The sequence below is a fragment of the Panthera uncia genome, chromosome B1 (assembly GCF_023721935.1).
Source record: "Panthera uncia isolate 11264 chromosome B1, Puncia_PCG_1.0, whole genome shotgun sequence".
NCBI classification, from domain to species: Eukaryota; Metazoa; Chordata; class Mammalia; order Carnivora; family Felidae; genus Panthera; species Panthera uncia.
In genome coordinates this window covers 137,362,809-137,381,593 of record NC_064811.1, presented here as the reverse complement: position 1 = coordinate 137,381,593, position 18,785 = coordinate 137,362,809, and the positions used below count along the sequence as shown (strand labels likewise).

The following is an 18,785-nucleotide window of genomic DNA, read 5'->3' as shown; positions in this document are numbered from 1 at the left end:
CTGAGATACTGGATTTTTAAAACATGTCTGTTACATCCCTGGAATAAGTTTCCTGAGGATAGGACTTTTTTTTTTTTTTTTTTTTTTTTTTTTTAACCCACGCCCCCTATACTTACAGGGACGGGCCCAAGCTAAGTAACAGAAAGTGTGCCATACACAGCAGTCATGTACGTATAGAACAACAACGAGGCACCCCACCACCACCCTCACCTTAGCACACCCCGGTATAAGATCTTCAGACTCAAGTGTTTTCCTAGCGATCAAGGGCAGCCCTAACAGCCAGGGATAAGCAGTTGTAGATGTCTGATTTAGAGTTCAGTGTTTGAGAATCATAGATCGGCCCCAGTGTAGCCCTGCCTTCTCCCAGCGGTCGCCATGATACCAGCAGGGCCCCTCCTGTTCTCCTCTGGCCACATGAGAGGGAAGGAAGATTATGAGCACCTGTCCTGGACATAATGAGAAGAAGCAATCTTGTGTCACCCATATACAGACAGTCTAGAACCTCTCCCTTACATTCATTTACTCAATCCCACTTCTGAGACAAGTGAGTGAACAGTGATCATTTCTCCTACAATGAACAGGACTATCTCAACTTCAGCCAACCAAAGTCTCCAGAACCCAAGAAACCCTTGGCCCCAAGCTTCCTTCCATTTATCTCACTCTGCCTGCTCATTCTCCAGTGCTCCTGGATACCCTCATGCCTTCAGTTGTCATTTCTATGCTGAGAACCAAGCTCCAAATTTATCTCCAGCTCATACTGCACTCCAGATCAGGCATCGACCTCCTGAACGTCTCCATTTAAAGGTCTTCCAAGCACCCCAAACTCAATGTGTCCAAACTTTTAATCTACTACCGCTGTCCACCCTAACACCCGTGGGAAAGGCATTACTACAAACACCTGTTGCCAAATCCATTTGGACTGTCATTTCTCCTCTCCCTCTCCCCAACTTCTGCCTTCAATCACCAAATCCTATTATTCTGCCTCATTGGTCTCTGGAATCTGTCCCTGTCTCTCTTTCCTGACTGCCCTCATCCTTGTGCAAACTATCCTTTTACTTGAACACCTGCAACAGTATCTTTACTAGACCTTCTCCAGTTCTGCCCACCTTTAACCCATGCCCAATGAGGTATTCATTGCAAATTTACAAAACACACATCTGATCACATCCTATCCCTACTTAGCCATTACTCTTAAAATATATCCCAAACTCTTTAATGTGACTAAATTGCCCCCTTCCCTGCCCCCACCATGACCTGGTTGTAGCCAATTATTCTGAACATTCGTTCAGCCCCACAAATGGGGCTCTAGACCTTTGCTCAGCTTTTCCCTCTACATGAAACCTTCCTCCAGCTTCTGTCCACCACACATTCAAACACTGTTCTGTGTTCTCACACCGCTCAACCCCCACTCAGCCTTTGCAGGTTGCCTTAAATATCACTTCCTCTGGGACACCTGCTTCAGCAACCTGAGCTAGAACAATTGTTACTACCATAGTGGTTCTCAAAATGGTTCCTGGGACTGATAGCATTAACAGCACCTGGGCAGTTGTTAGAAATGCAAATTCTTGGCCTCTCTGCACCCCAGACCTATGGACCAGGAATTCTGAGGACAGAGCCCAGTAGGGCTGTGCTTAAGAAGCCAACGGGTGATTCTGATGCCAAGTATTGAGAAACGTGCTCACCTAGCATCCTGCACTTAACCCACTTCATTTTGATTGCATATTTGAATTACCTGTGGAGTTTCTATACCCTACAAAGCCTGAGTTTTATCCCCAGAGGTTTAGGTTTAATTATCCCCTATGTCATGGTATTTGCAGACATGATGAGAAGCTCTGCTATACCAGGAAACTTACCACATACTATTGTAATTGCTCATTTAATTGTAAGTCTCCTGGCACCAATAGACTCTGAGCTCAGGGAAGGACAGATCGCTCTCCAGCATATATCCCTGGGGCTGAGCACTGTGTCAGGGACCTGGAAAGTTGCCCAGTCAACGTTGTAGAAGGAATGATGAAGTGTGAGTGCCTCATACCCCATGCTCACACTTTCCTACCTTTCATGTTTCTTGTAGAACTTTTCTTCAAAATGCCTGCCCCCCACCTCAGTTCTGGGTGGATGCAGGATTTCAGGCCAGAGTCTCCCAAATGAATTATCACTCAGGTCCCTCAGATTCAGAAAATACTGAATGATAATCAAAGGCCATATATATATATGGCCATATATATATATATACATGGTCCAGGGTCAGGTCAGTTTTCTACTGTATACTTTTAAAAATTATTTTCAGTTTCTTAAGAGCAAGTGGAAATGAGATGAATTTTATCTTTGGTGTTCAGAGCTTCTGAATTAGGCAGCAAGATATTCATCAGGAAACCATATCCATGACTTCCTACAGACCCACTTGCCAGTGGGACAGTTCCTACCTAACTTGGATAATTTCAGATGGAAACTATAGTGACTTTTGCAAAGGGTACCATCTGTACTTATGTCCAGATTGTATTTAAAGCCTGACTTCCCAAAGTACACATTTGTAGGTAGTGTGGGCATCTGTATGAGTTGTTATTATTTTAATCTCCCTTTGGCATTGGGACTGTGAGTGCTGAGCCTGAATTTACTTTTAACGTCTGAAAAAACTGCAAAATTTAAAAGTCAAAATATTTTAAATCCATTTCGAAAACCTTCAAAAATATTGGAAGAGGAACAAATTGTCCTTCTTCAACCCGAACTGAGGTTGAATGTAAAACAGCAAAATTCTTTGAACTGTAATAACAATACTGAAAGGGAAAAAAAAAAATCCTTCATGTGTTTTTAATGGTTGTTCTTTTAGATTAAATAAGCCTGGTGCCCCAGATAGCTCTCTCTCTTCTCTTCTCTGTTGCCTTTAATGACAAAAAAAAAAAAAAAAAAAAAAAAAATATATATATATATATATATATATATATATATCAAAGACTTGGTACTCGAAACTTTAACACACTCAATCACCCATTACTAACTCTAATTTGGGGGAACAAGGTCCTCCTGCCTTATCTTTACATATTCTAGAAAAATGTTCCAGTATACTGTTTGTGTGTTGAAAACAAAACACAAAAATACAGACCAGGAAAACACAAGAATTTATACTATTCGAGAGACAGTAGGTGCAGAGTATTTTTTTTTTAATGAAGTATATAGCTGATATACAATATTAGTTTCAGGTGTACGACATAGAGATTGGACAACTGTATACATTACAAAATGCTCACCGTAGTTGAGTGTGGTCACCATCTGTCACCACACTGAGCTGTTACAATCTGGTTGTGTTCCCTATGCTGTACTTTTCACCCCATGATTTACTTACAACTGGAGGTTCATACCTCCGTTCGCCTATTTCACCTTTCTCCCACCTCCTCCCCTCTGGCAACCACAGTTCTCTGTATCTATGACTCTAGAGTCTATTTTCTGTTTTCAGTTTGTTTTGCTTGTTGTGTTTTAGATTCCACACAGAAGTGAAATCATATGGCAGGTGCAAATTTTAATCTCGCCCTAGAACTATGTAAATGTGTACACCACAAGGGGCTAGCATAACAAATTGAATTTTTTTTTTCATGCCTGCCCCACTTGTGAGCCTCTAAGCATCTCCAGGGCAGGGGCCATGCTTCATTATTCAGAGAGGATTTAATATGAGTAGAGGTTCAAAAAATGTTGCCAGCTGTGGCTGATCCCAGCAGACAGGCACGATGGCTGTGCCATTCTCGTTAGCTGTTAACATCTGCTTCGAGTGGGTGTGAAAAATCACTTCCCAGCAATCCATATATTTTCCATTTGAGCACTGCTGTTTAAGCATTCCTTTTTAAAGTGAGTGTATGCACTGTTATTGTTAATAACCCAAAGATGATAAACAGTGACTTGAGCTACTTGTCAGAAGCCCAGGCTTCTAGTTCTGCCCTTAGTCGCGGACTAGTTACGCTGAATAAAATAGTCACTCTGAAGCTCAGATTCCTCATCTGAAAAACGAAGTTGGACTGAATACCCTTCAAAGGTGCTTTCTGATACATTTTTCAAAGATACTATGAACTTGACCTTGCATCAGATAAATGGAAACATCGTGTTTATACAAATACCACACATATATATTTGTATAATTTATATATATTTATATATTCCTTTTTTTAATGTTTATTTATTTTGAGAAAGAGGAGAGAAGGTGAGCAGGGGAAGGGCAGAGAGAGAGGGAGAGAGAGAGAATCCCAAGCAGGCTCCATGCTGTCAGAGAAGAGCCAAGCCATGGGGCTCCATCTCACGGACCGGGAGATCATGACCTGAGTGGAAATCAAGAGTTGAACGCTTAGACTGAGCCACCCAGGTGCCCCGATATTTATATATTTCTTATATATACTCATACTTTTATATATTTTTGTATTTTTATCTTTACTCACAGTGAATACCACCATTAAAACAAGTTAAGGAAAATGTTACAAATGTGTGAGTTTTTTTTTTTTTCTTTTAATGATTTAAGCAACAGGAGAGAAGCAACCAGGACAAAAGTAAAGGAGAAAACCATCTCCTTAGCCCCATCATTCACACACACCCTTACGCAAACACATTTCATAACTCTGCATAACCTAAGCACCCAGCCAAAAATATCCCAACTTACCAATGAGATGCTTTTTCTAAATATATATTGTCCCTGCAGCTGTTAAATGAGGCAGGTTCTCTTCTGCTGTTTGGGGATTTTAAAAGCCTTTTTAGACACACTCCAGGTGTCTCCAGTTACATGATCTACACAAGATATGCAGAATACTTTGAGAATTCCAATTTAAAAGCAGGAAGAGATTTTAGGGATCACTGTTTTAAAGATGAGGAAGTAAGCAATTTGCCTCATCTTCAGCTTTATTATGAACACCCTCCCAGGAGCCTGTGGTTCACCCAATTTGAACAAGAAGCAAGATGTTACAGGTGACCCTGCATGTGTTTCTCCAGTGGAGAGAGCTGGGGACCCTGTTCTATTAAAAGAAACATATTTTCAGAGAAACAATATAGCTAGAAAATGAGTCTGGAAGAGTCTGAAAGTGGATACATCTCAGCTTACAAACCATTGTCATTGTGGTCTGAAAGTCTTGGCATAAATGTTTCCTAACAACACACAGTGAGATTTCTCCATGAAGGGAATTACCGATTGGGAAAGATGCCCAGAGGCCCAGAGTGAGGAGGTATAGTTCTAATTCCATTGGCCTGGATGGCAGCTAACTGGACTTTCTCCTCGCCTAGTTGTGGAGGTTTTCATTGCCCTGGAGTCTGGAGTCCAGATGGGACATCTAAAGGTTGAAGCCCATTGAAGTTAGGTCTTAGTCATAGGCACCAGTGAAAGCTTTGCATTTAGTCTACAACTCTATCAGCGAAAGGTGTGTAGCATTTAAATCATCCAGATGGCAAAAATAACTTATATTTACATAGCACTTTCTATGTCAAGAACTACCCATTTAACCTACACTAGCAACCTTGTGAGGTAAATACTACCAATATCTGCATTTTTAACTGATATATCAGTTATCTTTTGCTATATAGCAGACTATCCCAAAACTTACTAACTTAAAACCACAAGCATTTTATTTCACTCCCAATTCTGCAGATCGGTTGGGCATTCCTCCTGGCCAGGACCTGGCTGGCTGTTCTCTGCAGCATCCACGTATGTGTCTACAAACAGCTGGCACACTGGCTGGCTGCTGTATAATCAAGGCTGGCCTCCTCCAAATGCCTGGCAATGGGCATGCAATTGGTTGGATGACAGAAACAACTGAGCTGTGTTTTTCGTCACACAGGACCTGTTGGCCCTGTCTTCTTCCCATGGCAAGTGCAGTGTTTAAACAAGTAGCAAGAGGGTAAACCACACACACAATGGGAACACTTTTGAAGTTTCTGTTGTGCCCTATTTGCTATTGTCCTGTTGGCCCAAACCAGTCATGTGGCCACAGCCAGAGTCAATGAGGGAGGGGGTGGATACCCAAGGACACGGTGACAGGGAGGCGTGAGCCAAGTGGGAGTATTTTTGAACAAGCTACTAAAGATGAGGAAACTGAGACCAAAGAGAATACCAGGTAACAGGCTGTCAATACCTGAAGGAAATGAAATAGCACTCTGAATTAGGACAGATGAAGATATAAAGACTGGAGTGACTGATTCTTGGGAATAAAACCCATGATCCTTAAGAATGGGTGTGGACTTTACACAGGAAAACAGCCTTTGAGAAGCATAATAAGGAACATCCTATTGGGGTCTGGTCTGCAAAGAAATTGAATAAAAGTTTGAATCCTTTGGGATCAGGGTATTAGCCAGGAAGGAGGGCCTTCTGGGAGTGAAGATGTTATAAAGAAGGGAAGAGATGGTCAGTGGCAGTGGTCCTGTTGACCAATAAATTCTAGTCTCAGGTTCCTGAAGGGGAAATGCCCTTAAATAGTCCCAATCCATGTCTACTTACCCAGCCCCAATGGAGAATAGAGTGAGGAATATCTGGAAGACCTTTTTATGTGAGAAAATAATTTATAAATTTTATTCTTTCATTCATTTTTATTTTTATTCAAGTATTTATAGAACTTTACCTAGAGTCCCCAGTTTTCCTCTCTGGCTTGCTAGAAAAATCTTGCACAGATTCAGATTCCCAAGAGTCTATGATGAGCTGAAAGGCCCATTTGCTTTTCTTTGTCTAGAGTGCTTTTATTTGCTCTTTGAATATAAATTTCCCTACAGATTGTGGGCTGATTTCTGTGGCTCTGGTAGCACCACACATTCATCAAACTCTACTATGCAAAATCTTCAATACCATAACCCAGGACGAATCTACAGACCACCTTAAGCCTTTCACAGAAGACCTCCTAGCATGTTGGTTGTTTGGCTGGCCCTCCAGTACCGCATCATACACATGCCCTTACAGAAAGGAGGCCTGGACATTTACCCATGGGATACAGGTGTGCTGTTTCTTAGGGACACATGCACCCCCATGTTTATAGCAGCACTATCAACAATAGCCAAAGTATGGAAAGAGCCCAAATGTCCGTCGATGGATGAATGGATAAAGAAGAGGTGGTATATATATATGTATACACACACACACACACACACACACACACAATGGAGTATTACTCGGCAATCAAAAAGCATGAAATCTTGCCATTTGCAACTACGTGGATGCAACTGGAGGGTATTACGCTAAGTGAAATTAGAGAAAGACAAAAATCATATGACTTCACTCATATGAGGACAAGAGACAAAACAGATGAACATAAGGGAAGGGAAACATAAATAATATAAAAACAGGAAGGGGGACAAAACAGAAGAGACTCATAAATATGGAGAACAAACAGGGTTGCTGGAGGGATTGTGGGAGGGGGGATGGGCTAAATGGGTAAGGGGCATTAAGGAATCTACTCCTGAAATCATTGTTTCACTATATGCTAACTAATTTGGATGTAAATTTTAAAAAATAAGAAAATTTAAAAAAAAAGAGGAGGCCTGGAAGAATCTAATAATCATATGTTGAGATTGCTTGAGAATGTACTGGCCATTCGTGGAGGATTGGCATGACAATATGGACAGTGAATGAGTCAGGTTTACCTATTATAGGGGACAAGAGAAGACTTCCATTTCCTTAGAAAATGGTTGTGGACAGAACATCTGCTCTTCCAAGCTCCTCCAATTCTTACCCAAGAATTTCCAAGCAAGTTTCCTGTTAATGTTTAAAAGGTAGGGATACAGAGAGTTTATTCCTAAGCCTACAGAAATTTCTGAAGAAAGATCCCAAGCACAAAGGCAAAACTACAGATAGATCCTTGGGCTTCAGAGAAATGAACAGATGGTTGAATTGCCTCAAGTTGAATTTCAAATTCCTCTTCCAAACTGGCAGGTAGAAACAACTTTGAGCTCTTGGCATTTCCAAGTTCAGGTTCCAGCTTCAAATATATATTAGTGAGGACCAAGAATTACTTGTTTACACAAAGGATCCACAAGGAACAAGACTTTGTGCCTTCACTTTTCTACCACCCTTATTGTGTACATTCTTTCTTCTTTACAGAAGACACCATAGAACTGAGGAGTCCAACAAGGTTGAGCATGAAGACAAATTACTAAGTCTCGATAAAAGGAGGTAAATACATCTTGCCAATGGAAACATTCTTGGAAATTCACTTAGCCCCATGATATTATCTCCTCTCACAATGTCCTTTAGGTGAATTTTCCAAGGTAAAATCTTATAACTGCTCAATAATATCTTTATAGAAAACAAAAATCGTGCCCACTTAGTCAAAACCAAAGAGAAAGATCAGGCTGTCTCTGAGAGAAGATGTCACGTGGACAGTGGGTTTGTACCCAAATGACTTCTGGATGTAGGGTAGGGGGATATTGCACACTCTAAACTGTTGATGGATGTACTGGGAGCCCTGACTTCCCAAACCTACGAAGGAAATGACTGGAGGAGACAAAATCAATTCAGAGAACATTGTGAAAGAAAGTGGAGGAACCAGACTGTCTCCCAGAATTAGAGAAAATGGCCCAGATTCCCAAGTATATTATGGTTTCCAGCCATTATTTCAGGAAGGAGAGGTAGGACAAGAGTGGATTCTTCATATTATCCACCAATGAAAGCAGGGCTTCATGGACAAGTGAAGAAAGGCTGTCACCTCTGGTTATATTAAAATGACTGAGGCAAAGCAATCCAAGTTGGAAGTTCAAAAGCTTTCATTCATCCTTGAAATAGCTACTGAGCAAGGCACTGTGGAAAATTAAGACCAACCTGACATAAATTCTGTGCTTGTCAAGATTATGGTGTACCAAAGTAAAAATAACTTGTTAGAAAGTTAACACATGCCACAAGTGGAAGAAATAACATGAAACTGGAAGAATGCGGGTTTATTTCCAGCTGGAAATTACTTCTTAGTTGGCTTTTGTGGAACAGTAGACATGCAGAAGCACGGAAGGAAAACCGAGAGAAGAAATATCATGGACAAAGCCTCAGAAATCGAAAACCTCCAGACTCTTAGAACAGCTGGTAGTTTGATTTAGCAAACAGAGGGGAAAGTTAGATGTAACCCATGGGGACTTCCCCCCAAATGGGAGCTAAAGCACGTCTTCTCCAGCTTGTCTGTGGTTAAAACATTCCAAACACATAGAAACTACGGATCAATATAGTAGCCAAGAGCAAAAATCTTTCTAAATTTGGAGAACTTCAAGATGTCTGATCTGCGTACTGAATCTTCCCTGCAATTAAGAAGCTTAAATGATTATCTTCTACACGAATTCTCAACCTCAGCACTACTGACATTTTGGGCTAGATAATTCTTTGTTGGGGGGGGGGGTGCTATCCTACACACTATAGGATGTTTATGCAGCATCTGTGGCCTCTATTTACTAAAAGTCAGTAGCACCCCACCCCAACACCAGGTGTAATAAACAGTATCTGCAGACATTCCCAATGTCCCCTGGGAAACAAAACTTGCCCTTGTTGAGAACCACTGGTCTACCCTCGGTCTGTGTGTCAGATTGTTCTCCTTGCATAGGTAGAACTAAGGTAAGAGCTGAACAAGCCCTTGTGTCTGTTTTCTTACAGAAGCATAAAGCATATGTCACTGTTACAAAATATAGGTAAGACTTCTTATAACTTTATCCATTGGTATAAGTAAATAACCCAAAATAGAATCAGAAACTCTCATAAACTAGGATTTCTAACCAACTCTTCCTGGCCCAACATACTAAAGCCTTTCACATGAACGTAGATGGCTATTATACCCTCCACACATACTGATGTTGGCAAGAGATGGACTCCTGACTGTCATGTATTTAACATTCATAATATTGTTGTAGCTACAGAAACTCTTGTGAAATAGTTTTAAAAATTGTGAAAGACAATTTGTAGTTATGATGGTGGAAATTAAGAGAAAATACTGATATGTAAGAAAGTGGTTCTCAGCGACAAAAAGACTTATGAAACAAAAATGACTAAAACACTAAATTTTATGCATGCCTATACTCAGGAATTGTTTCTGGTGAGATGTGACAGCTTCTTTCTTTCACATTTATTTAATTTTAAAGGAAATGAGGGTGGGGAGGGGGACCTGAATGTACAATCCTATAAAGGTACCTATTACTTTACCTTTAAAAGATTTTAAGGTGGACCTTTAAGGTTTTAGGTAAGGTAAAATCCTTTAAAAGAATTTTAAACTGACTCTTTCACTTAGTATGTTCACTATAAGGAATAAATGTCAAAGTAAGTATCTAAAGTCTAATGTCGCATACTTGATGCTATAAGGAGAAATAAGACCATTATAGTGGTAGGTGAGCTCCTTCATGTAGACTTTCAACAGTACCTTTAAAAGAGTTGAAAGCAATTAAGCAATTCTGGTTAGAATTTTACTGCCTGTTAACAATATATTTCTTATCCACAAAATTTAGTAGGCAGGCATGGTCTTTTGAAGGAGTCATAGAAAAAAAAAATTACCAAGTCCATTGATAACAACTTGGTGATAACATTCTCTTTTTTATTTCAAAGGTGTTCTTGAATGGCCATTTTGGACAAAACTGGTTGTGGTGGCCATTGGCTTCACGGGAGGTCTTGTCTTCATGTACGTACAGTGTAAAGTCTACGTTCAGTTATGGCGCAGGCTGAAGGCCTACAACCGTGTGATCTTTGTGCAAAATTGCCCAGACACTGCCAAAAAGCAGGAGAAGAATTTCTCGTGTAACATAAACACGGACATCAAAGATGCTGTGGTGGTGCCTGTATCACAAACGGGTACAAATTCACTGCCATCTGCAGAGGGAGGCCCCCCTGAGGTCATCCCGGTGTGACACAAACAGTTGGGAGTTTCTTCACTGAAGGGTATCTTTCTAGCCCTTAGCCACTACAAATGACAGAAGTGATCCTGAATCATTCACTCCTTTATCTTCTCCTTTCTCCTACTGACTCATTCTTCCTTACTTTGCTCAAAAAAGGAAAGGACCAAAAGGCACCGATGACCAGGATCCCATGAAGCAGTCCAAAGTATGATACAGAAATGTGAAAAATTGGCTAGAGGTGATTTCTAAGACAATTAAGAACCAATGGAGCGAGGGATGCTTTCAGGCAATGACGAAAGACTACATGGACACATGCATCTTCACGATAGCAGGACAAAGTTTAAGAATACAGACTTGAATTGCAATGTGTATTTCTTCTAAGGCCTTGTAATGTTAACTCTCTCATCCAGAAATAAGAAACATACTTGGTTTTAAGCTTGAAATTGTCTACATTATCCTTACGTCATATCAGAAGCAAACTTGGGAGGATGCATATTTTGATATTTATACTTTGGATGGCTAACAGATTTTTATGGCTATAGTGGAGTCCAGTTGTTTTAACAGATGCATGTTTTTAAAATAGATGCAATACACATTTGAAGAGATCAATACTTAGAATTATGTTTAAGTCATGAGCAAAAGATTTTCAGAGGTTTTTGGGTGTAATTAGCACTGTTAAATACCTACAGAAGTTGAAATCAACTATCAGGCTCTATATTTTATCTCGTCCCTCTTAAAACAGTGTTGTCCAACAGATATATAACATGAGCCACAAACGCAGGACATATCATATGCATACATTTTAAACTTTCTAGCAGCCCCATTAGAAAAAGTAAAACTAAATGAAATGTTTATATTTTATTTAACACTATATATCATCATTTCAACATGTCATCAGTATTAAAATTGAGATATTTTACATCTTTTTCTTATGAACCAAGTCTTCAAAATCCAGTATGTATTTTGTCTTTACAACGTATCTTCATTTGAATTAACTGTACTGGATAGCACAGCCCTAAAATTAGAGGCAGGACCTCTGCTTCATCGAACAGTTGAATATTTAAAAACAACAGCTCAATTCATTCTTTTATTCAGAGTCTCTCAAATATTACAGTTTTATTAAGCACTTACATTCATCAAATTAAACATCCTGAGTTAGGTGAACTTACCATTTCTCTAAAAGGTAAAAAAAAAAAAAAAAAAAAAAAGTAGGGAAGGATGAAATGATCTGTGGCAAAGTTCTGAAATTAGCTTGTTTGCTACTATGAAGCACAGATGATAAGGAAACAGAAATTAAATATTTTTCTTAGGTCAGATGTGTAAGTTTTTTTTTTTTTTTTTTAATCCACAAGTGGTATCAACTTGACAGGAGTAGTTATGACCAAGCATTTAGACTCTGAAAAAGCTGACAGCATTTCCCTGCTCAGCTGGGAAGTAAAGATACTGAATAGATTTTGTGATAAGTAATAAACTGAGTTGTTGAGGTTTGATGTGCAGCTGATTATCGTGCTCCTTGCATATTCATGTAAAACTGAAGCGTGGATGATAGATTCTGCAGTGAGCTAGATTAATGATTATAGATGTAGTGACCTGTCAAAGAAAGAGGTTCTACATTTTAAAAGGTGATTTATTTTTGTTAGCTGTCATATTTATTATTGTGAAAAGGCAACTGTGATGGCCATAGGAACCAAAGCATGGGTATCGCATTGCACAAACCTGGGTATCACATCGATGCACTTTGTAATTATCAGTGTGCTTGTTCTTCACGGATTATCATATAAGAAAGGAAAAGGAAATAACCTTTTAATGAGGAGAAAGATATGAATATTAGTAGTGGCTGACACTTAGTCCAAATAGTCCCAATTCCTAGAAATAAAGAAAAGGTAAACAATGTCGTGTGTGTGTGTGTGTGTGTGTGGTGTGTGTGTGTGTGATTTCATGTATGTACATGAGAAAAGTGGTAAGGTTTTTGGTCAGTCAGGAAACAAAAGGTTTAAAACATCTTTCTTAAAACTTGTTATGGAGGGTATGGAATAAAGGCACAGGGAAGACCCAGTTGAAGTTAACGAAAGTGTACCAAAATTTCTGCACAAATAAGGGTAAAAGTGGTGTAATAAAAAATGAATGAACTTTAAACAGACTAAAATTTGTATTAACTTCCTCTTAAATTTCTATTTTAAAGTTTTAAGATAAATACTCATGAATAGAAGCTTTGGGTGATTTAACCATGGCATATCACCCAATAGATTAACCTTGATTCAATTTTTCTGTTAATTGCCCTAAGCTTTTTACTAATCCATTTCTCCAGGAGCTTAGCAATGGGAACAAGTTGTTTACATATATTCCCTGGGGCAGGGGGGGAGGAAGTGGGAGGGAATCTGTCACCAGCAAGCAATGAAATGTTATCTCTTTTGTCTGCTCTGGAAGGAAAATGATTAATTACCACCAAAAATACTATTTAAATTCTGTACAAATCTAAAGATTGGTAAATGCATAGCTCATTTCTCAATGGGAGAGGACTGGCTAATAGGCCTTGTTTATTAAGGGTCACACCTAACACTAAGAAAACATTTCTAGAATTAAAAGATCAGCATTACTGTCTTAAGAAAATATGACATAGTGTTTTAAGATCATACCTAAATTCTCAAAATTAACTTACAAAAGCCTTGACTTTCTTGTAATGAGAATATAATAATATATATAGCTCCCTAGAAGGTTAACAGTCAGCTTTTTATTCTGCTGTTATTCTTCTGAACTTCATATATAAACCCTGAACTCCTGAATTTAAATCTTTTACAAAGTTTTCCTATAATGGCTGTTTATAGTTCAAACAATCTGAAATAATTACATGCATTTAAAACCTAATGTTGATTTCCTTTCATATTCTGTGTGGCAACTGCCCTTTCAGTGAAAGGATTTGGCTTTGTGACAATACTGTTGTGGACTGGATATACCCTTCAAAAACTACTCTCCAGGCTGACAGTTTTTTTGAAGCATGTTTTCCTGCTCATGTAAAAAAACGGAATTGAAACAAAGGACTGAAATTGAAGAATGGCAACACAATTGTTAAAAATCTTGGCTTTTTATAATCATGCATTTGGTAGTATCAATACCATAAACTACAGACATTTACGCTGTTAATTTTTAAAAGAACTCTCACTTTCATTGTATCAAAGATTGAATTGTAAAGGAGAAATTCCAGTTATTTTTTTAAAGAGTGAAGTCCAAAAGGCAATTAAGCTTGAGAACAAACACAAGTAAAACAAAAGTGAAAAAAATCCAAACAAAAATGATCCCATCAACCTGGGATATAGCAGTGGACACATTGAAGATAGGTGTATATTGAAGAAGTGTTTTAAAATATCCCCGGCTTGAATCTCACTCTGAGCTGCTATTACATGTGATTATTGCCCCAGAGATAGCCTCGTTTATTTTGTTATGCAAAAGGTCCCTGGGTACCCCTAAAACATCTACTGTTTGGCTGGAAAGTTAGCTCATTAGAGCAATGACATCATTAAGAGACTGTAATTGCCAAGGGGGTGTGGTGGGGAAGATTATTCCATTTGACTGACAGTTTACCTTTCCTTACCTTGCCAATGAATATTTCGGAACAAAGTAGAGCTCTTTAAACTTATTCATTATTGTAGTTGTTATATAATAATTGTGAAAGACTTACACTTTAATTAAGAAAGATAAAAACCTTTTTTTTCTTAAGTCAGCCCAAAGGTGCTATTTTACATATCAATACAGCTGAAAGGAAGTGCTGTTATTTTGGGCTGCAATGTTTCCTCCAAATCTGAAGCCCATTTTGAAATTGGATATCACATTTAAAACAAATGAGGAGGGGCGCCTGGGTGGCGCAGTCGGTTAAGCGTCCGACTTCAGCCAGGTCACGATCTCGCGGTCCGTGAGTTCGAGCCCCGCATCAGGCTCTGGGCTGATGGCTCGGAGCCTGGAGCCTGTTTCCGATTCTGTGTCTCCCTCTCTCTCTGCCCCTCCCCCGTTCATGCTCTGTCTCTCTCTGTCCCAAAAATAAATAAAAAAACGTTGAAAAAAAAAAAATTTAAAACAAATGAGGAAAAATTATTTTAACTGTGTGCAATTTTTGAGATTGAGCATTTGTACTTTTTTGGTTTTACCTAATTCTCTTGCATTAACAACTTACTGTTTTGTGAATAATGTGTACTGAGATGAATTAAGGAAAAGAAAATAATTATCTGTGAAAGAAAGACTTTGTATATTAAACAAGTGACCTAAATTTTTGTTGTGGTTTCTGTACTCTTTGCCTAATTTACCAGGATTTCTGCAGGTTTGTATCTGCGACATTCAAAAAATCTTGAGTTGTTAAGATTTTATAACAGTCTGGATGTTTAAGCAGCTTCTGAACAGATTCATAGTTACTTTAAAGCCAACACAGGCGGATTCACCCTGATATTACAGAAAGGAATAAAGAGGTGCATTAACAGGGGAAAACCAATAGAAATAATCTAAACAGATTTTCAAAACCTGTTAAAAACAAACAAACAAAAAACAAAACAGCAAAACCTCTAGAAGAAAAATCATAATGTAAAGAAAGGACTGTCTCATAAATAAGGCTTGGATATACCAAAGAATTTAACAGTATTTGTCTACTCAGACATAATAAAATAGTAAATTTAGATAATTTCATACATACTATATAATAGGAGAAAGACTGTGGAATCAATTTCTAATCTATGATGTTTGCTGGTAAGAGAAGAAAATGTCTCTCTCCAAAGCCCCAACTTCTAAACCTGAATTCAGGGTAAACCCACTGCCTAGCCCAAGGCCACCTCCAGGTCATTCTGGTAGACTAATTGTATGTGCTCATTCTGCCTCATTGGATATCCACTTATAGTCTCCTCGCACCTCCTGAATTACAGCAAATACTCCTGGATCACAAGTCATTGTCACTGTGTGTTCAGCTAATGGTCCTAAAACTGGGAGATGTGATAGAGATACCAAAGGAAGCAAGAGAATGGGAAGAAATACTTGGAACTCAGGGAAAGGGCAATGCAGGCAATGGGAACAATAACCAAAGTCCCAAGTGGTTGTCAAGCAAGATTCAGCTACCGTAGAAACAGCAAGCCCTTGTTAGGGTCACAAAGTTTATTACTTACAGTGATAGCAGAAGAAAGACAAACCACCAGTAGCCCCATGAGTCCTGTCCCAAGAAAAGACACAAAAAGAGGGGGCATGAGACATGAAAGAGGACACTATAATGCAACAGAAGGGGTGGGGCACCTTGTTGCTGAGATACTAATTCCATGTTGTAGCTAAGCAACTTTGTGGCCTGCAGCTCTGCCCTAAAGGGACTCAAAATGGAAAGTCTCATACTTCATCAAAATCTGGAGGCAAGGACAACTGTCTCACATCTTCTCTGGGAGACAGGGAGGCATACATGAAGTGGCCCATGATAGTTCCTCACATGCCCCAAATCCTTGTGTTCCAGGAAGATCATGGGCCATCATGGCTCAGGTTAGCCTGAACCTAGCCTGGCCTAAATGGATAAACACAAGGTCTTCAGGGTGCCAGCAGAGCTGTTCCACAATAGAAAACAGTTTGGCCATTCTAGGAATAGACAGAAGGTCTGTGTACCTGAAGTCCAATAAGCCAAGGGCGAGTGGAAACAAGTAAAGGTTGGAGAAGCAGTTAGGAATCAAATTATTTGTCATGTGAATTTCACCCCAAATATGATGGATGTCAATGTAGGTTCAGCAGTTGTAACAAATATAGCACTCTGGTAGGGGGTGTCGATAATGGGGGAAGGTGTGCATGTGTGGGGGCAGGGCGGATAATCTCTTTACCTTCCCCTCAATTTTGATGTGAACTTAAAACTGTTCTGAAAAAATAAGTGTTTAGAAACAAAATTATACCCATCAAATAAACATACCTAATTAAGAAATGACAGAATGATACTATAACAAGATGAACAAAGGAGTAGCATATTGTAGTGTACATTTTCAAAAATTCATCAGCAACTCCAGAGAATGGATTATGAAGAACAAGAATGGTGGCATGAAGGCCAGTGAGGAAGTGACAGGTAAGGGCAGAGTGGAGATGGCCTGACATGGACTGATTTGACTCTCTTTCTGAAAACAGAACTACAAATACCGACTAATTAAATTTAATTGGGAGGGTATGGAAGAGAGAAAGTGAAGAATCAAAGATGATTTACAAGCAGTTTTCAGAAATTAGGTGAAAAACTTGGGAAAGATTCAAGGTTCCTGATGAGAGAACAGGGATTGGGATCCAGGACACAAATAGGAGTATTTGCCATTGAAAGGAGAAAAGCTGCTACATCCATAAAATGGAAAGGGAAGGAAGGGGAGGGAGAGGGAAAGGGGAGGGCAGTTTCATTGTCTCAACGATGTATATAAAGTGAACAGTTGGTTGAGGAGGCAAATATTAAAGCTAAGCTAGAACATGAAAAAGTAGTGAGGGACGCCTGGGTGGCTCAGTCGGCTAAGTGTCCGACTTCGGCTGGTTATGATCTCATGGTTCGTGGGTTTGGAGCCCTGTGTCAGGCTCTGTGCTGACAGCTCAGAGCCTGGAGCCTGCTTCGGATTCTATGTCTCCCTCTCTCTATGCCTCTCTCCCGCTTGGGCTCTGTCTCTCTCTCTCTCTCAGAAATAAACAAACATCAAAAAAATTTTTTTTAAAGTAGTGAAAATTATCTAAAAGTTGGAAAAATGAACTTATTACAGGTACACAGTAAAACTGCTAAGCAGTATTGAGAATCCACTTGAGATGTACAAACATGAATGGAAAAACCTGATACTCTCCACAAATGCTGAGCTACTTGGGAACAACAGGTACAAAGGAAACAGATAACCTGGTGTGCTCCTCTGAGTTTTGAAAGACGAATACTATGCAGTCAGGGGCAGAGGGATGGAGAGCATGTGACAGGAGGCAACTCTAAAACCCGAATCTAAACAAAACTTAAAAGAATCTGAAAACAGGAGATAGGTGGTGCACAATGAAAGAATGAGGTCAAAGTACAGAACTTCAGCAGTGGAGGGGGATAGGAGATGGTGAATGGAGCACAGAATAGTCAAATTTTACGGGAGTTTCAGGAGCTGGTAAGTATCTGGGTGTGGCCACTGAGAAGTGTCTGAATGGAGTGGAGAAAAGGGTCACAATTTTAGATTTGTTATCCACAAGGTCCCGGATTCACTGAAATGATTAAAATAAGGGAGAAGAAAACGGAGCCAAGTAAAGTCTTCAATGAATGAGAAGGTTCTTCTGGGAGGTAAGATAATAAGGAAAGGGTGACAGTGATAGAACTTCAAAGAACAGAGAAGTGGCAGTGGCAATAGAGGAAAGAGGACACCTGTCTAATCTCCTGCTCCTGAAACACAGGGATAGAAGAATAGTAAAAGCTCCTATTTGAGGTGACAGAGTCCTAAGGAGACACCTATGTCGGTGAGGAAAAGAAGTGACTAGGATATCTGGAAAGAGACCACTGTCAGAGTTGACGGCTCTGAGCTTAGAGATGTACCATTAGCTCATATCCGTGAAGTTCCGCTTATTGTTGACAAACTATGGCAAGCAGGAAAAATCCAGCCTATTTTGTGTATGGCCACAACTAAGAATGAGCTTTACCTTTTTAAGGGTAGTAAAACACACACACACACACACACACACAGACATGCAAAAAGAAACTGCATTTGGGCTGCAACACCTAAAATATTTACTAGCTGGGTCTTTACAAAAAAAAAAAAAACAAAAAAAAAAAAAAAAAAAAAAAAAAATTCACCACCCCTGGTTTACAAAGAACTGCCAGTGAGTTCTCTTCCAAGGCCATGGACTGCGGAAGCCATCTTGCAAAGACAATCTACTGACCGAAAGGAAGGAGCCTACATAAGGCAGCACAAGTTATCCCTGCAGGAAAAAAACATGTTCTATAGATAATGATTAAGGATATCACTTAAAAGCAATACTCTAACAACAAATTATCTCTT

General features: G+C 39.4%; 1 protein-coding gene across 5 annotated transcripts in view; it reads left to right on the top strand.

The window, feature by feature from the left end:
- The window catches only part of MARCHF1 (membrane associated ring-CH-type finger 1), an 87,421-nt gene extending 75,402 nt beyond the window's left edge, over positions 1-12,019 (top strand). For 2 of the 5 annotated variants that reach the window (XM_049631278.1, XM_049631274.1), the window contains exon 4: positions 10,517-12,019. In XM_049631278.1, coding sequence (XP_049487235.1) covers positions 10,517-10,815 — 299 coding nt within the window. In that variant the 3' untranslated portion in view covers positions 10,816-12,019. Of the gene's footprint in view, positions 1-5,611 lie in introns of all 5 variants that reach the window. The other 3 variants (XM_049631277.1, XM_049631276.1, XM_049631275.1) reach the window with 3 other exon arrangements.
- The last annotated feature ends 6,766 nt before the right edge of the window (positions 12,020-18,785 follow it).